We start from the raw sequence: 21,141 nt of genomic DNA, 5'->3' as shown, positions 1-21,141 counted from the left end.
CCCCGGGGGTGCCCGACGGGGGCACCGTCCTCCTGACACAGCTCCTGCGAGCGACAAGGCCGTGCAAAGGAAGGTAAAGACCTTCCCTGGGTCACGCAACTTGCCTTCATAACCAGCTTTAAAGCGCCGGGGGCGAGGCCCGGGGACTGGCGGCGGCCGCTCTCCGCCCCGACGGCCTTCCCCCACAGGTGACGGCGCCGCCATTTTGTGCCGAGGGGCGGGGCGGAAGCCTGCCCTTGCCATGGAAACGGAAGCGCCGTGCCGCCACTTCCGCTCCCGGCGCGCCTACCCAATGGGCGGGGCCGGCGGCGTTTTGGCGCCGAATGCGAAGGGGGCGCGCGGCGGCGAGCCGGTGGGGAGCGCGGACCCGCGGCGCGGAGAGCGCCCCCTGCCGGCGGGGTGGCCCTGTCCCTCCCCGCCATGGCGGCCCTGCCGCAGAACAACCTGCGGGAGCAGCTGCAGCTCCACTCGGCCCGCAGCGCCCTCAGCAAGCCGCCCCCGCCACGGAACCGGCCGGCGTGAGTACCGCGGGGCCTCGGGGTGGCGGCGGGCGACAGAGCTTTACGGGTGCAGCGAGCTCACTGGGGAGCGTCCGGGATGCTGACGCGGGGCTCGTCTCTTTGCAGGGGCTTCACCTTCAAGAAGACCTCCCCGGCTGGCACCCTGCCCAGGGAGCCTCGGGGCCTCTCTGCCGCCTCTGCCTTAAGGGAGAAAGACGTTAACACCTCCCTGGTTGCACTCACCTCATCCCTCCCTGCCTCCAAGGACAAGAAAACCCAAATCCAGGATTTCTTTCCAGTGGCAGCCAGTCCCCATGGACGGGGCCTTGAGCCGGCCTGCGCGAGCCCGACGCTTGCCAGGTCTCAGGAGGTGTCAGAAGTCCCCGTGGCCTCTGGAAAGAGGAGTGTGACCGAGGGGCTGTGGAGTGCTCCAGCCCGGGAGGCCGTGCCCAGTCCTGTGGCCGGCCCTGTCATTACCATAGAAGATGAGTGGGATGACATGGACGACTTTGATTTGTCAAGAATCGAAAAGAAGTATTGCAGACCGCCGGTCCTGTCCCCCAAAGGGCAGCGGGCCTCCTGCAAGGCCTCCCAGAGGTCAAACCCTGGCCTGGATGAGCCGCCGGTCCTGTCCCCCAAAGGGCAGCAGGCCTCCTGCAAGGCCTCCCAGAGGTCAAACCCTGGCCTGGATGAGCCGCCGGTCCTGTCCCCCAAAGGGCAGCAGGCCTCCTGCAAGGCCTCCCAGAGGTCAAACCCTGGCCTGGATGAGCCGCCGGTCCTGTCCCCCAAAGGGCAGCAGGCCTCCTGCAAGGCCTCCCAGAGGTCAAACCCTGGCCTGGATGAGCCGCCTGGCTCTCCCAGGACCATGGGTGACGACACGGGGCCTTGCAGCCATGGCGCTCTGGGGTGCAGGGAGAACTCTCCAGAGGCTGAACAACAACCCTTGTCGCAGCAATCTCTGATCTGTCTTGAGGATTCAGCTCCCTGCAGCAGTAACAAGGCTGTGGGTGAGATCCTTTGGGAGAATTTATCTGCTGATGTGATTTTGGATGGTGATGGGGAAGAGGCTCACCCAGGTAACAGTTTATTTTAAAGTACCAATGAGCTAGAAGAAATTATGTTTGTGTTTGCACACAGAGGGCTTGATTTTTCAGAAATCGGAAGGAGCCACATGCTCATATCTGATGAGCAGTTGTGGGTACGTGGATTTCATCTGGGTAACTACAGCTTGTGAAGGTGCAGGATTGTAAATAGTGGAGCATTGTCTCTGCAGCAGAAGTAGCAGCTGGTCTACATGGTAGTATGGGGGTTGCAAGACTGAATCCCATATGGCATTCCAGAAATGAAGAGCAATAATCTATAGGGATGTTATAGAAAGAAGCATTTTTAAAATTCATACGAAAGAGACATAAAATCATCTTACACCTAAATGTAATTATGAGAAATATTAAACCAGAAAAAGAGATCTCTTTCAATTTAAAACAAACCAACAAAAAAATCCCACGAAAATATCTCCAGCCCTTGATTATGACCAAAAAGTTCATGACTATCAGTGAGAGTCCTTCCTTGGCAGCTCCTGTGTTCCATGTAGCTTCTCTGTTTTATATGGCTTACCTGTTATGCTTTGAAACTTTTGATCTTTATTTGTGGAATGAAATGTTTATGCAACGGAACAATATGGAACAGTATTCTGTGATGCTGCTGTTACACTAAGTGGTGAAAGAATTTGTGAACTGTATTTCTCTTCCTAAGACTATTTTGTTACCTTTCTCCCACTTTCCGTGAAATGAATTTTAATGTGTTAATGATATTGGCCTTTCTTAGTAGGATTTCTCCTAGGTACATGTAAATTTACCTTCTAATTCCAGTATAGGGACTATGCTAGCCAATGAGTCTACACTCTTTTTAAGCTAGTATTTAATATAACAATAGTTTTCTATAAAATCTCTTGTAGGAAAATATACCTCTTAAGTTTTTCTTTTCTGATAGGGAAAGGTAACAATAGGCAAGCTGTTTAACTTTTCCACTTAAAAGAGGGTTTGTTGGGGTTTTGTCCATTGGTTTTTAATGGGGGAGAAGTCAGAAACTGTATTAAATGAGTGTTTTGAAATCTGGCTATTAATTTTTTCCCAGTGTTCCGTTGCATTTTTGTTTATACCAGAATGAGTTTACAGTGTTACCCAACAATATTAATACACTTCTCCTTCAGCTTCTAATGATAAAAGTGGTGAGAGCCAGAAGCCAAGCAGTGATGAGAAAAACAGCCCCCCAGAACTGGATGAGGCTGACATCGACCTGTTTGCAGGCACTGAGCTTGAAGAGGATGATTACTTAGATACTGTTCTGCCCTCCCCTGAAGAAGAGCTGCATTCCTTCTCGCCTTCTGTAAAAAACATTAGGTAAAACAAAGTTTATTGATAAAACTGTCTGTCTTTAGGATAGTTTTAAAAAGTATGAAAACAGACATGAAACCAGTGCTTGTTAAAAAGTTACAGATTGAGTTGATTGTGTCTGTTGCTTGGCAGGTTAGCAGTTGACAGTTGCTATTAATGTTTTATGAAATACTTTTTTTTATGGCCAATGTTTAAGGTAGCTTTTGCTTCAGAAAAAGCAGAGTTATTTTTCCTTTTGTAGTGGGAGGAGAAAAAAATTATTGAAGAAAGTCTCTACATGTTGGCATGTAGGATGAGTGGCAAACTGCTCAGCTACTTGGATTTTAACAAATTTGTTCATCTTTTACACACATCTTAAATGCTGTTATTCTGAAAGATAAACTTCTTTTATGGAAATGCCTTGATTTACAGATACCTGTATTTTAATGACTTTTTCTTTTGATGTTAGTAATATTTTCAAAGAATCTCCTACTGGTGGAAGATCCACAGCTAGCAGCATTGAGTCCAAGCCTGGGAAGGTTACCACAGTGCAGCCTGTTGCTGACAGTGATCCTAGTGTGGAGGATGCAGGTACATGAAACATTTTGAAATTTTATGTCTCAGATTTTCGGGATGGTTTGCAACTAATTGTTCTCCTGTGTATCCCATGTAATCTGAGAGCATTAACTAACAGTTGACTGATGGGGACAAGGAAGCAGAGGACCGAGTCTCATACAGGATTTTCAGATGTTGTGTATACATTGTGTGGACTCAGGGATGTTGTCTGATCCTGATTCTGGGTTTGTCAGTACCAGTCTGAGATATGGCACAGACTTCCTTTTCAAAACTTAAAAGCACGGATCAACCAAATTGTTCCTGAAGTCAGCTATGACACAAAGACACATCACTGTAAGCTGGAGCTGTGCCAGCACTTCCATTTGATTCCCACAGATTTGGGAAATACTGAGCTAAAATGTTTCTGAGTTTCACTCACAGAATGAAAAGTTACTAAGTACAGGTGTGGCATAGCCTGGTTTTAAGGCTGCAGGTTCAGACTTTCCTCTCAAGATATATATGGAAATGTAGCTTATGGTGCTGTTCTGTAGTGCCATTTAAAATGTTGTGTTTATAAATGCCCAGAACAGTGTTTTCATATTTCTGTTTTAACAATGCTGTTCTGGAAATCAATTTAGTCAAGCTCCATCTTGTCATACTTTAGTGTACCTATAGTGAACTTCTGATCAATGTGGACCATTAGCTTGTTGCAAGAGATGCCCTTCTGACCCAGTAAATCAGAGTTAGGCAAGTGTATCAGAAGCCAGAATTTAGTCTGAGGGAGCACACCCCCAGTAGCAGCAGTTTGAGGTACAGTGCAGCTCATTGACAAAATCCGGATGGTTTGCACTGGTACCAAATTTTAAAGGGAAGGTCATGAGGTGACAAATGCTGAGTTTCACTTGTGGGAGGTTTTCTACAGTACTTTCTAGACTAGAATTGCAATGTAATATTTTGAGAAAAGGTGTTTTAATGTGTTTGGGGAGGAGTAATTTGAGATAAGCAAAACATGTAAACATGAATGTTTTTTGGAAATAAGTTTCAAAGAACTGCAATGAGGTTTCAAAAATATATATAGATGGATAATTAAAAAGCAAGGGCAAAAATATGTAGACTAGGTGAGTTCATGCACACAGATACAGTTTCTTTATGTGAATGGACTTCTTAAGAATATATTGAAAGTAAATTATTTGGACTTATTTGTTTCAATTTACTGTCTTTTGGGAGAGTGATATCATCTTGTAACATATTCTAACAAAAATTAGTATTACTGTCTGCTAAAATCACTCCATCTAACAGATAAAGGCTTGCATTTGGAACAGCAACTCTATGGCATCATGGATGATATCTGTAAACTGGTAGATACCATTCCACTTCATGAGCTTAAGTTTCTGTCCTGTGCAAAAGAACTTCTCCAGCAGAGAGATCTCAGGTACGCTTTAATAAGCAGTCTTCTGCGTTTCCATGCTCTGTGTGAAGCGGTGTTGTGCCTGCAGGTGTCTCCATCACACTGAAAAGATGATACGGAAGGATTTTTTAAAAGCTTAAAATTACTGACCGAATGAAGAAAAAGAAAAAAAATCAAAAAAACCTGCTGAAAATATTAACAATCCCAGTGTTCTACCAGAAGAAAGGGTCCAGTTTCACATTCAGTCTGAGGCATAGGTAGTCCTGTATCTTTTCTCTGGAATCTGACTGGCACCAGATACTTCCAAAGAGGCAGAGTGATGTGATATAACCTGCTAGGTGTCATCCTGATTTCTTGTAACAGGAGGCATTAATTTAATATTCTATGTGACTCACTATCACTGACTACAGTGATTATGAGTTCTCCTAATATCCATGTACGTGTCACCTTTCAATCTGATTATTGCTACTGCAGTCTGCTTCTTTAACTTCTGCATGGTTTGATGACATAACATGTGGATGAAGTATTGAGATTTGGGATTTTGGTTTGGTTTTTTACTGGACTGGGACTATGTGCTTTTTCTGAACGTTCTCAGTAAAACTAATTTATTCTATTTTGTCTTATTACCGTAGTCAGACATAGTCTTTATAAAGTACATAAAAACATAATTTGGTTCAAGCATATTTTTACTTTTTAAACTTCAGGTTTGTGCCTCTAAGGATTTTTTGTTTGTTTGTTTGTTATGCTCTACCTTGCCTAGATCAGTTCCTTGCTATTAGGAATTCTTTTATTTTATGTCCACAGAGAAGATGTAGTAATTTTGTAATTATTTTGTTCAACTGAGTTCTGGTATTATTCTCTCTTCCCTGGATATGTTTGAAATATTTTTTAAATATAGTGACACAGAATACGACGTAACCACCATATGTTAGTATTTTTAATAGGAGAGAGACAAAACTGTTTAACGTATGTTTTAGAACTTGATAAACCATTGCTTGTGACTAAATATTTTCTTCCTTCCCTTACTATCTCTCCCAGGAGAAAATTGCTATCTAATTCTGTCACTTTGAACAAAAGTAGCATAAACAACACTTCTCCTAGAAACTGTAAGGCATGTGTGGACCAGGGCCCTCTTGTGTGTCCTGGCCCGAACTGGAGCTTCAGTTCTGACAGGAACTCACCAAAATCCACAAACGTCCCATCTATGCTTTCTGGGACTGTTAATTCAAACAAATTTTCTACCAAAAAAAATCAAACCTTGGATGCCTCTTACGCTTCAAAGCGAAGTATTGAGGAGATCACCTGCCCAGAAACTACAGCACTGTCTTCTTCCAAGGTAAATGGCAAAGAGGGAGCTTCTCTCAGCCTCTGTTCTGAGATGTCCTTGGACAGCAGCTGCTGTGAAAAACCAGGGGTGAGAAACAGTGGAAACCAGCATCTGCTGGAGAGGCCTCTGACAAGCACAGCTCTGAAAGGTCAGAGCAAAGCTCCTACTGGCATTCCTGCAGAAGACAGTTTAGGTATAAATGATACAGGCTTTGACCTTGATCACTTTGATATTGATGATTTTGATGAGGACTGGGAGAATTCGGTGAATGTTTCGGTACCTGAGACACCATCTACACCGTCGTATCAGCCTGTCAGGGAAGGGCCACCTGCCAAATCGCTGTTGTCAAAGATAATGTCCAGAGCCAAAGGGTCTTCTGTTGTATCAAATCCTGCTGCTCCGAAATCAAGCTTCTTGATGGCAACGAAGAACCGTTCAGGTAAATTATGCTCATCAGGATTATTGTCTTTCCCATTTAAAATTTTTATTTACTTATTTTTAAACCTAAGACCAAGTAACTTACTGTAGATTACATCAATGCCTTTTGTTTCTGTGGAGATTTCTTTTTGTAAAGTCATCTTCTGTTTTTTTCCTCTAAGTGGTGCCAAACTTCTTGAATATTTATTTGCCATGCAGGTTTCAGGCTGCTGGGAAGATGAAGCTGCTAAAATAGGAAACCAGAATGTTTCTGTGTTTTAATTAAATAATGATTCTGCGGTTGTTAATTCAAAGCTGTACAAAGCTGTTTATGCAAAATGTTCAAAAACGGGCACTTGTTGAAGCAAATCTAATCCCTCTGGAGCACAGGGGTGGGTCAGTATTATTTGTGGTTACTGTAGGAATGGGTTGGTAAAAGGGGAGGTGAAAATGTTAACCCTTTCTATCAGCTTCTCTGTCACTGATTCAGCTAGCACCTACTGTTAGGTACCCACAAAGAGCAAGCGTATTCATAGTTGTTTGTGACAGAGATGAAGTTTGTCAGCGTAGAGACTATGCGTTTTACACAGTCATGAGTGAGAAGCTTGTTTCCAGAGATTTGCATATAATCAAAATTCACATTTCAGCTGGTCTTAAATTCTAGATGAATGCAATGGTTTTTAGTAAGTCATGATTTGACTTTGAAAGGTTTTGAAAGATTTAAAGGATTGAAGCAGTGGCTAAGCCATCTGTTACAGTGAAGCAGTTTTATGTTGCAAGAGGGATAGCGCAACTTGATATTGTAACTTATTGTGAGTACGTTTTCTTTGTCTACTAGATCCACTGGTTAATAACCCTGCACTAGAACGTTTCAAGGGTATGAAATTTTCCCATTCTGAAGAAATGATGAATATATTTCACAAAAAGTTTGGTTTGCACTATTTTCGGACAAATCAGCTGGAGGCCATCAATGCTGCTCTTCTGGGTGAAGATTGCTTCATCTTAATGCCCACTGGTATGTATCTCCAAACATCACACAGCTGCAGGCTTTTGGGTCTGGCACACACTTGAGAAATAAAGACCTGAAGCTCTTTTTTGCAAGGCCTGTGACAAACTTTTCACTTTTTCTGTGCCTTTGTGGAGGTGGCAATAAATTGTGCTGCTTGAATCCTGTGGCTGCAGGATTTCTGGAATATTGTATGCACTGTGGTATTTTGAATGAGGTGATTGAATTTCTGCCTTCCATAATATTTCACATGATAATTCTTCCTTATCCCATAGGTATCATATTAGAGGCAGTCACTAGTAAAAGTTTATTGTTTCTGAAAGTGCTGTAAATTGGGAAGAAAATAGGTCTCCCATCTTCCGCTCCTTCTCCACACTGTCTCCCTTTCCTCTTGTTATCTAACGTTGTTTGTGTTCTGTGTAATCCTTACAGGTGGTGGTAAAAGCTTGTGCTACCAGTTACCAGCATGTGTCTCTGCTGGAGTCACTATTGTTATCTCTCCACTGAGGTCGCTGATAATAGATCAAGTACAGAAACTGAAGACTTTAGATGTAAGTTCAAACAGCTTTATTTAGTTAAACTGTGGATAAGTGAATTAGAAATCTGAAATTTTACAGCAAATCTTGTATCTCTCAAATATAAACTACAAAAATTGATTAGATGGAAGCTGTAAAAGGCACACAAAGTTGTCTAGGAAGAACTAAATTAGATGAACTAGAATACCTTGGCAGTCTAACCGCTAAATTTATTGATGCTCATGTGTATTTGTTATTGGAGTTTAGTTTTCAAGTACAGATGCCTGATTCTAAGATTCTGAGAGTTGTATTTAGACACCTAAATAGGAGCAGCCTAGCTCTGTAGCAGAAATAAGCACTAACAATTCCTGAGTTAGGAGGCTTCTGGAGATGCTAAGCATTTCTAGAAAAGTAATACACAGAGAAAAGAAATGCAAGAAATGCAGAAGATGTGTGTTCCTAAGTCCGACCACTTATGAACTGCTTTTGCCTCGGTGAAGTGTCTTTTTGATCCTTAATGTATTATTGAGATTGAGAGATCAGGGAAACAAAGGTGGATAACATGTTTCAGGGCAAAAATACAGAGATGTTTTGGGGTATGAGACCAAAGGGACTATGACGAAGGGTTTTGAAGCTCAGACAAGTCCTTCCCTCATCAAGTACAGTTTTTGATAGTCTAACTAGATAGGGCCCTCGAATGGTTGTCTACAATTTAGTGATTGTTGCACAACGCTACACTTTGGCCGTGCTCTTCGCTCTTTCTGGTGTTGTGGGGTGCCATGGCTGTAAAAGCCAGTTAAATGGGCTCTGTGACTCCTGGGGATTTGTAGCTGCAGAAGGAATTTCCTCTGCAGAACTGCAGCTGCCTCTTGCAAGAGGAAGAGGAGACAAGCAGGCAGAATTGGCTCTATTGGTATGACCTATTCTTACATAATTTTTGTCCTTATGATCCAATTCCTTTGTTACTATTTAGCATGAATAGTAAGTTATACTTTCAAATTTAATATTAAATTGCTGCTCCAAGTTGTATTCAACCTCTTCTGATGCTATGTTGTTCTATGTTTGTAGGCACTGTTATTGAGGGTGTTACCATGTTTTTGTCCTTTTTGGAAACTTTGTTTCTTATCTTAAGACCTCTGTTGTCTGAATTCAATCTCAAACTTACAGTGTATTGAGCAATAAACAAACATCACATCTATTTTCTTTACTGGAAAGAGAGTTCAAAGAAAGCAGACAATTCCCTAAGTCAGCTGTTGGTCTGCTGGTAGAATTGGGAGCAGAATAATAGAATTTGGCTTATAGTCTTTTGGTTTTATCATTAGAAAAATTCTGTGATATCTACAGTATGGTGGGTGTTCAAATGCTATCTATAATAACACAAAGAAGCATTTAAAATGTGTTCCTTGGGGATAGTAAATACATGTACTTTTTTGGTGTGCTTTAGATGTGGGACTGTATTTGGAAGTTATTCTGTTTTGTGCATATTGAAACTTAATACTTTTTTTAATGTAGATTGCTGCAACACATCTGACTGGTGATAGAACGGATGCTGATGCTTCAAAAATATACATGCAATTGTCAAAAAAGGATCCTGTAATAAAACTTCTGTATGTTACCCCTGAGAAGGTTTGTATTTAATTTGAATTGTAAAATCACGGAGGCAACAAGAGAAGGATTACTACGAAGTATTAAAGGGGAAACACTGAACTTAGAGTAGGCTTCTGGGGAAAAAAAATTGTTAGCATTTTTTAGGTAATTCAGTAAGAGTCTGTGCAGATATAACTAATTTCAATCAGTAATTAACCAAGAATGAGAACTGCGTATCTCTGTACAATCTAAATTCTTTAAAAAAAAAAAAAAAAATCCCATGCCCATCCATTTTGATATATCTTACTACATATTAGTGGCTAATTGCTGTCAAGTAGCTATTAGAATCTAGACTACTATGAATAGGATAATACAGGGAAAAAATATGGAACTGTCAAGGTCATACGTGATTGTCAAAAGATTGCCTTGTACTTAATTATATGCTGCCATTAAAAATTATGTTATTCCACAAGAGCTTTGTAAGAGAGGACTGTTTAGTGTGCTGATTACGTTTCTTTCTTCAGCATTGTCTTTCTCTGTCTTTCATGACATAAGTCATTTAAATTTACTCAGATTGTAGGACCTCTGGGTAGATGATCCTAGAACCTTGCAGTAATCCCACACCAGCTGCTTCATTGTCAATTAAAATGAAGCTGATTGCTATCTTCTTTATGCCTTCAAGCTTTACCTGTGCAGTCAAGATTAACTTTACTGTACAGAACAATTGTTTCTGTATCCTTAGTCAGATGGGGTGACACTTTACTCTGTTAGTTTGCTTTCTAATGCTGCTGGTGGATGTGTACCTAGATTTGTGCAAGCAACCGACTGATGTCAGCCCTGGAAAATCTCTATGACAGAAAACTCCTAGCGCGTTTTGTCATTGATGAGGCCCACTGTGTCAGCCAGGTAAAAACCTTGATTTGTTTTTCAAAATGGCAAAAGACTTAGTTGGAGCATCTTACTCAGTTATACTTAAATTTTGTTTTTAAACTAGTGGGGTCACGATTTTCGACAAGACTACAAACGACTGAATATGCTCCGCAAGAAGTTCCACTCTGTTCCTATGATGGCTCTTACTGCCACTGCTAACCCCAGAGTACAGAAGGATATTCAGAATCAGCTTGAGATGCTAAAACCCCAAGTGTAAGTTGCTCAGCAGCCTCCTGAAACAATTTGTTTGTGCTGCAGAAATTTTGAATGGAAAACTTAGTAAAGTAAGAAAAGCATTACAGGTCCATCTGAAATACTTAGATAATTGTATCTGATTAAATGAGAATGTATGCGTGGAATTTAACGTGAGCTATATGCAAAATATTAAAGTAAGAAGAAAAACACTTGCCAAACTCTTCCTTGCATGATTAAGGAAGCTGTTTAACAGAAACTAACATCATGACATTTTCTATGTCACTGACAAAATGTGCAAGTTGTATTTTAGGGTGCTTTTCATGAAATGGCTGGAAAACTGCAAAAGCTGGAAGTGTTCTTTAGTTAGCATTGCAGTAACATAGATAATGAGGTACCATTGGGCCTGGATTGTATTGTAGTCTTTTCATTGTACATGATAGAAATATAACAAAACAGAATGCTTTATTTTTCTTATTTTAGAAATGTATTTTAGGGAAGAAGGAGGGAGGTGACACTATATTTTGCAAATTTGGTCAGTCAAATGTGGATGCTAGTACTCAAAAGGAAAATGAAGGCAAGGCAAAATCACTGTGTGCATGTTTGGTTTATGGGCATTTCTTCCTTCTACATAGTGCCATGTAGCTTTGGTTTTTTTCACAGCCACAGGAAAAATGCAGGAATTTTAGACCCAAAGTATGGGCGATGTAAATCTCTGTGGGCATAGTGGAACAATAATTCTATTGCAAATAATGCAGAACAAGTAGTAGTTAGTTGAATTTGGGACATTCCAGTCAATACCTAGCTTGTTGAAAGGATTACTGCACCCATAAAGCTGACAAGCACCCATGACACCCATGTCATCTTTTAGGTTTACAATGAGCTTCAACAGGCATAACTTGAAATATGATGTATTGCCCAAGAAGCCAAAGAAGGTGGCCATGGATTGCTTGGAATGGATTAAAAAATATCATCCACGTGAGTACTGAGCAGCATAGTGTGCTTGCATGCATTTTTATGAACTGCTTCTTAAGGCAGGAAGAGCTTTTATAATGGTGTAAAAACCCCAAACTTGCACCTTTCTGTAAGTGACTAATATATTTACAAGAAAAAACAGGTTGGAGGCAAAATGATACTGATAATGGGAATCAGATTTATGGGCATCCTAAAGTTAAGAGTTCAAGTTAAGATGGAAAAGTAAATTATGGTAATGCTCTTGAGTAATCTTTCTGGAGGTTACCAGACCTTTTAGCATCGTGTCTTCAGAGTATAAAGGTCATCTAATATCCATACTGTTTTAATTGTTTAATTCTGTTGGTCTGCTTATCTATAGTTCCCTTGAAGATATCTTCAGAGATTCCTGTCTTTCTAGGCTCACTTTCTGGAGTCATGCAGCTCATGCTGCTGGAAGCCAACTATACCAAGCTCCCTTCATAGCTTCTCTAGGGCTGTAACCTAGTATATCATTGACTAAACTGCTCTAGCTCTTGATTTATGTAGTTAGTTATTCACCAAAACCACAGGAAATTGGGTGAGGAAAAACTAACAAAAACATCTAATATTAATAAAATTAATTTTCTTTGTTATTAAGCAGTTATTGCATTACACTTATATTTATTCCAGTAGGGAGAAGTTGGTATTTGCTTGACAGGTATGACTATTAAAACAAGTGAAAGGGAATAAAGCTGTATTGTAGCGCAAATCTTTTTTTACGTATTTGCAGATGACTCTGGAATAATTTATTGTCTTTCACGTCATGAATGTGACACAACAGCGGCTATTCTGCAGAAGGAAGGTCTTGCTGCACTTGCCTATCATGCTGGCCTTGCTGACTCCAACAGAGATCTTGTACAAAAGAAGTGGATTAATCAAGAAGGATGCCAGGTAAAAGAAAAGCGACTGGGGGAAAAAAGTGAATAGAATTTAGAGCACTTTTATCCTTCTTGGCCTAGTAGATGAAAGCGAAGTTGTGTAACGTTATGCCAAATTGGATGCAGTATTGAATAACTGATCCAAACAGATCTGCCAAAACACATTAGCCATCTTTTTACTGGGAGTTTTACAAATCAAAGTCTGCAGCACAGCACCAAGTGATGATACTCCAGGAGGAAGGAACTGAAGCAGTACAAGCTTCTGAAACAGCTCTAGGCTCAAATTTGGAGTTTTCCCTTTGTCTGGAATAGCTCTTCTGAAAGGAGAGGTATTTTTGCTATTTTGTACTTGTCTTGCAGTGTTACAATTGAAATTCTAGGTTCTGCAGTTTTGTAATCCTGATCACCTGTCTATTTTCGGTGCAGAGTGCTGCATGAATAACTTTCATAACTCTGTGTAACAAATTATTATTTCCTTCCTAGGTTATATGTGCAACAATTGCCTTTGGGATGGGAATTGATAAACCTGACGTACGCTATGTTATCCATGCTTCTCTTCCTAAATCTATAGAAGGTTACTATCAAGAATCTGGCAGAGCTGGACGAGATGGTGAAATGTCTCACTGTCTGCTCTTCTACAGCTACAGTGATGTAACCAGAATTAGAAGACTAATACTAAGTGAGTTCTCATGTTTGTAACTTAATGGAGACAATATTAAAGAAGTCACTTAGTCACTGGTCTCTGTTTCATTTTTAGACTGTGTTATTTTCTCATTTAGAAGTGCCATATATAGTATGGTATTGCAAAATGGGAGAACTGTGCATCTTTACCTGAATAGTTTTCTGTAATGGAAGATTTTTGTCACTTGTACTTAATTTTAGTCAAAAACATTTTGCTTCATACATATCCATCTCTTGATTCTTGTCATTCTAGTCTTATTTCCCTTCTCCATTCTTTAAAACTTTAGAGGCAAAATCTGTCCCAGTTTAGTTCTGTACTAACCTACTCATCTTTTTTTAAGCAAAAAAGAATATTGTGTTTTGTCTATCTGATAATACATAAAAGTGCAAAGGTGCAGATTTAACAAATACAATTGAATTTATTGCTTTTCAGTGGAGAAAGATGGAAACAGTCACACAAGACAGACCCACTTTAACAACCTGTACAGTATGGTTCACTACTGTGAGAATGTAGTTGATTGCCGGAGAATTCAGCTTTTGGCCTACTTTGGGGAAACTGATTTTAATCCCACCTTCTGTAAAGATCACCCAGAAGTAATTTGTGATAACTGCAGTAGAAAGAAGGTAAAAATCATAGCTCTTATTTATAGTGTCATCAAACTGATTTTGCATTCAGCTGCATTAAAAAATGGTTACATGACATTTGGGAAGGCAAATGGAGAAAATGAATAAGATGTCTTGTATTTTTGTGATGCTAGATGCTTTGGATTATTTCCAGGGTTTAACCTAGAGTAGAATCATACAGACTATCCATGGACTTACGATGCTCCTATTTCTGTCAGAGGAGGACTAGTGAGGTGTAAGAATATTCCTTAGTGTCGATTTTTCTTGGCTACAGTGCTTATAGGAGGCAGGAGCTAATATAGGATCCACTGGAATGGCTGTGGGGAAATCCCTTCCATTGCCTATTCTGATGTTTTCAAGGCAGCTTTGTGCTGCCAGAATAGCATGAGTGCCACATTAGGAGGTGTACACTGCTTGAGGTGGCCCAAAGATTAAGGTTTGTGCATCAAGGATTGAAGCAAACTTGTTAGTGGCATGAACAGAGTAGAAGAGAAGATAGCTGTTGAAGCAGACAGGGAAGGATTACTGAGCTCAGTTTTATACCTGATGATACTGCTTCTCAGTCCTGTGTTTGCAACAAAATTTGGCTAGAATAATGCGTATTCAGTCCAGTCTTCTCATTTTAATGCATATTGGAAGTGTAAGTTGTAGTGCATGGCAGCAGAATAATTACAGGAATACTTTCCAAATGATTTACCTTGATTACCAGTATTCATGCAGCAATCTTGCAGCTCACTCTATGGAATTAACACAATAGAGATGATATACAATCAGTTGGTATGTATTATTGCATTTTCCAGGGTATTATCAAATTAAGAATTCCTGTGACTATATCGTATCACTGTAGGTATACTAACTAGAAAATGACTATTTCTCTGTTTGGAACAAAATGAATTCATGACTGGAAAAAGCTCAATAATGAAAAATTAGGTTGTCAGTAGCAACTTGCATTAGGACAGAACCACATAACATTGTTTCCTAATCAAGTCTATTTTAATAGGATTACAAATCAAGAAATGTAACAGATGAAGTGAAGAGCATTATAAGATTTGTACAACAGCACTGTGGACAAATGGGACGAATAAATGCAAAGAGAAATACAGGTTCTGGAAGATACACGTTGAATATGATGGTAGACATTTTCTTGGGTGAGTGCTGTTCTTCCAGAAACAACACCTAAATAGACTTGCTGCATAAATTCCTGACTAAGGATCAGGAGGTCTGTGCAATACCAGCAGTGGTTTAAAATAAGATATGTTTTGCAAAATTATTCTTCCCAGGAATCTCTTGGTGGTAAATGATCGAAAATAAATGAGACTAAAGCTTTAATCTGTTTCAGGTTGCTATAGTGATAATATTAGTTCTCTGGTGGTGCTTGGAGTTTCTGGTGCTTAAATGTGTTTTTTCTTATGTGCATAGACTATGGAGTACCCCTGGGAATCTTCCACAGGTCTGTAAATACATATGTACATGGCTTTCTAATCACAGGCTAATCCTGTGATTTCTGTTGCATAGGTACGACAAATGCGAAGATTCAGTCTGGAATATTTGGGAAGGGAGCTGCCTACTCAAGGCATAATGTTGAAAGACTGTTTAGAAAACTGGTCTTGGACAAGATACTGGATGAAGACTTGTATATCACAGCTAATGACCAAGCGGTAGCATATATAATTCTAGGAGAGAAAGCTCAGGCTGTGCTAGATGGATTGCTACAGGTGTGTAACAATTTTTTTTTTTTTCTTGAACATATTGTTTTAAGGAATGTGCTACAGTTTTTATGTAGGATAGTTTAAACATAGTTTGCCTACCAGCTGAAGTACAGGAACTAATCTTTAGCAGATGCAGGGAACAGAATCCAACACGCATGATTTCTAGTCCGGTATTCTAATAATAATGTTGTGAGGCGAAAGGTGAGTTTGAGAGGATTGGAGAGGATTAAATCTTTCTCTTCTCCCCCCATCCATTTGATTCCAGCTTGACAAGAAAGGAAAGTTATGGCCAACACAGAAAAAGCTAGCTAGGAGCAAAAGAAGGAACAGTGCTACCTTCTGCATTTTCTGCTCTATTTTTTTCCAGTCATTGGTGAGCTCTGATGGAAAATGCACTTCAAGAAAGTCATGGAACAAGTCCCAGAATTGCTTGAGGCAATGTCTCCTCTGCATTAGTGCTGTGTTTGGAGAAGAGAAGAGCCCTCAGCATTAGACCTAGTGACCTCTGTTTGAAGCTAGCTGTGAATTGGGTTCTCAGGATTTTTCTTCCCTGTGTTGTGTATACTCTGCTTGTTCTTTGTAGAAGAAACTTAGGGGTGGTTGAGTAGCCTGTAAAAAAAAAAAACAACAAAAAAAACCAAACCAAAAAAACCCTTAAAAAGTCTATCCTGGGTAAACAGCGGGGGTTTTTTTGGTCCTTCACTGTTTTCCCATGTTATCAATCAATGTTTTAGTGATGGCTCTGCAGTAACTCCCCTGACAGAAGTTATTGATGGGCTTATTTTAACAGGTGGAGTTTCACGTAACAGAAAGTGCCAGTGCCATCAGAAAGCAAAGGGCTTCCACAGCAAAAATGTCACAGCGAGAAGAGATGGTTAAAAAGTGCCTTGGGGAACTTACAGACACATGCAAAATGCTTGGGAAAGTCTTTGATGTGCATTACTTCAATATTTTCAGTACTTCAACTCTAAAGAAAATAGCAGGTAATGTCAGCTTTTCATTACCTGGAACCCCTGTCGGCAGTAGACTGCATGTGCAACTGTAGCTTTTGCTGACAGAAAATCTACAGTTTCTAACATTTAGCAAAAACGGGTTTAAGTATACATAACTAAGCGAGTCCTATGGAAGTAGCTGACAGCATAGACTCCTTGGAGCGGCAGATTATGCTGTAGCAGTCCTGCTGGGTAAGTACAAGAGCCACCCAAGTAATCATACTGCAAAACAAACTGGGAAGCACTGTCAGAGAAAACTTTTGGACCAGCTTTTGTCCTAACCAACTAGAAGCAAATCCACTAGAATAAAGGCTTACTTCCTTACGAATATAATGTATAGGGTGGAACTAAAAGGAATTAATTTCCTCCAGAATACTCTACCATGATCTCTCTTTAAAAAAAGTTAGTTTGTTTGACATGTCTAATTGGTACTTTGTTACATTACAGAAACCTTGTCATCTGATGCGGAGGTTTTACTGCAGATTGATGGTGTCACAGAAGACAAATTGGAAAAATATGGTGCAGAAATAATTAAAGTGATGGATAAGTACTCTGGATGGACCAAACCAGGTTTAGTATACTTTGTACCTACATGTGTACTTTCCTGTTTAGTACCCTTCTCTCCTCTATCAGAAGTTTTACTCAAAAGTTACCTTGTTTTAAATACAAATAACTAATTCTTACAGTTTCATAATTACAAAAAGGGAGCAACTGCACACTTTCAGAACGTACAAAGGTCTTTGCTATCTTCTCACTAGTTAAATTCAGCATACCTCTGAAAGGCTAAAAAAGGAAAATAAGAACTAAGCAGAGTGCTCTGCTCCTAACCTATTAGTTATTGGCATTTATGTAATATGCTTAGTTATAATGAAAATTCTGACCTTAAGGTTAAGGGTCTTGCACCTCCTGCATATTTTTCCACCTGCATCTACTATGTATGGGGTAACATTGTAGCCTGGCAGATAATCAATAACTACAACCTTTTTATTTTTCATAGTAATTGAGGTCAGCAAGTTCAGGTCTTCACTGACTAGCCCTTGCTCAAATGTGAAGAACTTTCAAAGCTCGGTGTAAAAAAAAAAAAAAAAAAAAAAAAATCTATCAGGTCAGAATTGTGGTGTTTCACAGACTTTGCACAGCTCTAACCTTATACACAAAGTTCAGCCTAGTGGAGAATTGAGACCTGAGACTAGTAAATCTGGTAACTTCACATGAGCATAGCATGTGGCCTGTGTTGTAATTAGAATATTTAATACAGCTTGGCTATCAGATTAGACATCGTGACCTGCAATTTTAAAGTGATTGAGGTCTACATTTAAGGAGGCTGTGCTTTCATACACTGCAATGTGAATAAATGCATGTCTACAAACCTGATTTTTAAGTATTTTATTCTACTGCCTGTGCAAAGAATCGCATCCCTCTTGATCGTGACTGACTGAGGAGGAGCTCTGCGCTGTCTGAGTCTTTTGGTGTCTCCTGATGCTGTTTTTAAAAACAAGTGCCATATCTGACTGTAGTATTTATGGTATATTCCATAACTCTTTCCAGCTGACATGGGGAAGAGAGTGTAAAGGCAAAAAGCCCAGTGTTACCAAAATAGTTTATAGACAAGAAGCAAAGCTAGAGAAAATAGGACTGGCCAGTATTCTTTTATGTCATGAGACAAACCAAAACTGCCTTCTGTCCTTGCTTTACGCCAACCTACGAAACACCTTTAGCTGAGCCTGGAGCATCACCAGGATGAAGGCTGTGCAAAGGAGGTTTTGAACAGCAAGGAGAGAAGTTTTGGTACAGTCACTGTGTTCTGACTGGCCCAGGCAATTATCTTGATTTTGTTAGTTTTAACTCACTGTCTATCTGTAGAAGATGCCTGCCAAAGTGTGGATACAGCTATGGGAAGCACTGGCACACCTGAGAGTGATGAAGAAGCAGAAGGTGTAGTTACAACCTCCAGCTATTTTTGCAATAATGCAAACCAAAGAAGGAAAAGGAAAAGGCCACCAAACTTCAGAGAATCAAAGAGGAAAAAGACAAGTAATGGTGGTAACAAGCAGTTTCATCCCAAAGGGTATGTTGCTTGTGGTTGTTTGTAACTTTTCTTTGTCCCGAATAGCATGATGATGATGAGCCCAGAATTGCACTGTTATCCTGTGTTTTCTTAAGTATGGGCTTTAAGGATGGCATTAAAATTATCCAGGTACCTGGTAACAACTGCTCTGCTTTGGTTTTCTAGCACTTTTTGTTTAAAAAGCTCCTGGTGAGGAAGGATATTTAACAATTGTCCTTTGTTTCTCACTCTTGACTGCTACAAGCTAAGTAGTGACACTAAATTTCAGTGTGCTGCCATAACCATTATTAGCAGGCTGACTGGATTCTGTGCTTGGAAACATAAAGAGGGCTTAAAACTTCAAAGATTTGATGGAATATTTGAACTTAGTTCCCCGTCCCTCATTAATTCAATTCTCCCTCTGATTGTAACATACAAGGCAACGCCTGCATCAAGAGCATAATGTTTGGATCCAGGAGTCTGGATGGTCTTGAGCTTCTGGGGCAGATCCACCACCAAACTATCACAGGGTGATGAAGGAGCCAGGCTGGGCCTCATCCTTTGAGTCGATGACCTTATTTTAGCAGTTCATGTAGTTCTGAGTCTGGTAACTCAAGTAGTAGCAGTTTGTGCTGAAGGTCTGTGCTTTGAAACATGATGATTAATCGGTGCTGAAAGGGAAAAAAAAAAGTTGAAATGGCTGGAGAAAGTCTGCCCTTCCCAAACTCTCTTTAAAAACAGGGGGGGGTTATGTTAGAAAACTTGAGCACCAAGTTCTTATCTGGGTTTTATAGGTAGGCCTTTTAAAGGTTTGCTGTGCTCATAGCTTGCCTTGCACAAAAAGGAATTAAAGTTCCCTATACTGTGGTATGGTCAGGTTACTTTATCCCTCAGCCTAGAAATTTTACCTCATTTGGTACCTGAGATAGAGAACATGAGGTACAAAAGAGCAGTTATGCAGGCAACCTATGTCTTGCATTTCTGAAATAATTCTTTGAATGGGGTTTTATTCAGTCTATGTGTGTCATAGAAATTGCATTATGTTTCAGCCAGGAGGAGTTAAGGCCATTCGGAAGAGTATCTAAATGATACTAACGTGCTCTCCAAAATGTTCTGTAAAATCCCCAGCTAAAGACTCATGCCTAAATTTTAAAGACTGTTAGGTTTTATTGGTATATTAACTACTGACATTTTACCATTTTAATATTGCATTCATCATCAAAGGGAAAATATGGTCTACCTTACTAAAACTCATTGCTTTCTGCCATTGTCTGTTCTTTCCAAGGATGTGTCCTTCTCTGCCCTGTTTTCCCTCGTTCTGGTCTTCGTTTTTTGTAGCAAATAGCAGTTCCTAGCTCAGTAGGTTTTACTCCCACCCTTTTCACCTTCCCATCTACTAAAATATTACTCATTAAATGCTGTTGACCCTGAAGTGTCACTTAATGTTGATATTCTAATTGGATTAATAGGAGTCAGGTTGGTTCAGCATTCTCTGTCCCCATTTCAGGCTGCTTCTTGCCCTTAGGCAAATGCCAGAGCAACAGCTACACTTGATTTACATTTCAAAGGTATTTTTTCAGCCATGTGCATTAAAAAAAAAAAAAAAAAAAAAAAAGAAAGCATAGTCTTCTAGAAAAATCTAAGGGTGGTGTACATGTAAGTAAGCACACCATGGGTGTAGGGAACGTTGCAAGTAACGCAGATGTTTGACGCATGTACCTTCTCTCTGAATTTTGCAGTGGTTACAGCAAGTACAGAAGGACCAAAAGGCCATCTAGCTCAAAGGCTCCAGCTTCATCTGGCTGCAGTTCAGCATCGTACAGTGTTAGTGCCACACAAGGAGCTGCTGGAAAGCTGGGGATTATGGCACCACCGAAACCCAAAACCAGACAATTCCTTCAGCCTTCATATTCGATATTCTAACTAGGCAAATGTAAATACTGTATAAAAGCAAGCCCTGAAGATGTAATCATTGTTCATCAAATTTTTGTTTCATTTGCTAAACCTTCTGAGACTTGTACATTTGTCAAGTACAAAAACTCCCATTAAATAAATGTTTTTAAGCTCACAAGTTTATTTGGACCTACCTTTCTACTCTAAACAAATAGAGTTCTGACTGGTTTTAGAAACCCTACTATTTCAGTGAAAATATTCCCTGTAAGCCTACTTCACAGCTACCTCAGGGATGTGCCTGAGACCACAAATCAAAAGCGGTTACTGGAACTGCACATCCCAAAGCTGTGCTTGTCTCTGTTCTTCTCCCTTGCTACTTGTGTAAGTACTTCAGAGCTCGATAGCTGAGCTGCTCTTCTGAATATGTAAGTCTTGGGATGCTCACATGAGATAGAAAATATAATTAAAAGCTGTAGGTTTCAAATTTTATTTTGCAGATACTGAGGCTGGAGGGC

At 40.1% G+C, this 21,141-nt stretch overlaps 1 protein-coding gene across 3 annotated transcripts; it reads left to right on the top strand.

Moving 5' to 3' along the window:
• The first annotated feature begins 305 nt into the window (after positions 1 to 305).
• Positions 306 to 20,804, top strand: BLM (BLM RecQ like helicase). 3 transcript variants are annotated; one of them, XM_069798738.1, is made up of 22 exons: positions 306 to 518; positions 627 to 1,097; positions 1,323 to 1,576; positions 2,710 to 2,899; positions 3,342 to 3,463; positions 4,727 to 4,859; positions 5,874 to 6,601; positions 7,418 to 7,594; positions 8,018 to 8,136; positions 9,613 to 9,726; positions 10,495 to 10,593; positions 10,682 to 10,830; positions 11,681 to 11,787; positions 12,533 to 12,693; positions 13,164 to 13,359; positions 13,795 to 13,985; positions 14,986 to 15,133; positions 15,501 to 15,700; positions 16,485 to 16,677; positions 17,134 to 17,256; positions 18,550 to 18,754; positions 20,473 to 20,804. In XM_069798738.1, exons 1-22 carry the CDS (start codon positions 421 to 423, stop codon positions 20,654 to 20,656), a joined length of 4,362 nt encoding a protein of 1,453 aa, XP_069654839.1. In that variant the 5' UTR covers positions 306 to 420; the 3' UTR covers positions 20,657 to 20,804. The 3 variants fall into 3 exon arrangements, with proteins under 3 accessions (XP_069654839.1, XP_069654838.1, XP_069654837.1); XM_069798737.1 differs by having other exon boundaries at positions 627 to 1,576; positions 18,553 to 18,754; XM_069798736.1 differs by having other exon boundaries at positions 627 to 1,576.
• Positions 20,805 to 21,141: the final 337 nt, after the last annotated feature.

The sequence above is a fragment of the Haliaeetus albicilla genome, chromosome 12, assembly GCF_947461875.1.
Source record: "Haliaeetus albicilla chromosome 12, bHalAlb1.1, whole genome shotgun sequence".
Lineage (NCBI taxonomy): Eukaryota > Metazoa > Chordata > Aves > Accipitriformes > Accipitridae > Haliaeetus > Haliaeetus albicilla.
Note: the sequence above shows the minus strand (reverse complement) of the source record. Positions and strands in the feature narration are given on the sequence as shown.

Coding starts and splice junctions, on each gene's coding strand:
- BLM (XM_069798736.1), top strand. CDS start 421: ATGGCGGCCCTGCCGCAGAACAACCTGCGGGAGCAGCTGCAGCTCCAC. Junction 12,694..13,163: donor TTAATCAAGAAGGATGCCAG/GTAAAAGAAAAG, acceptor TTTCCTTCCTAG/GTTATATGTGCAACAATTGC. Junction 18,755..20,472: donor AAGCAGTTTCATCCCAAAGG/GTATGTTGCTTG, acceptor TGAATTTTGCAG/TGGTTACAGCAAGTACAGAA.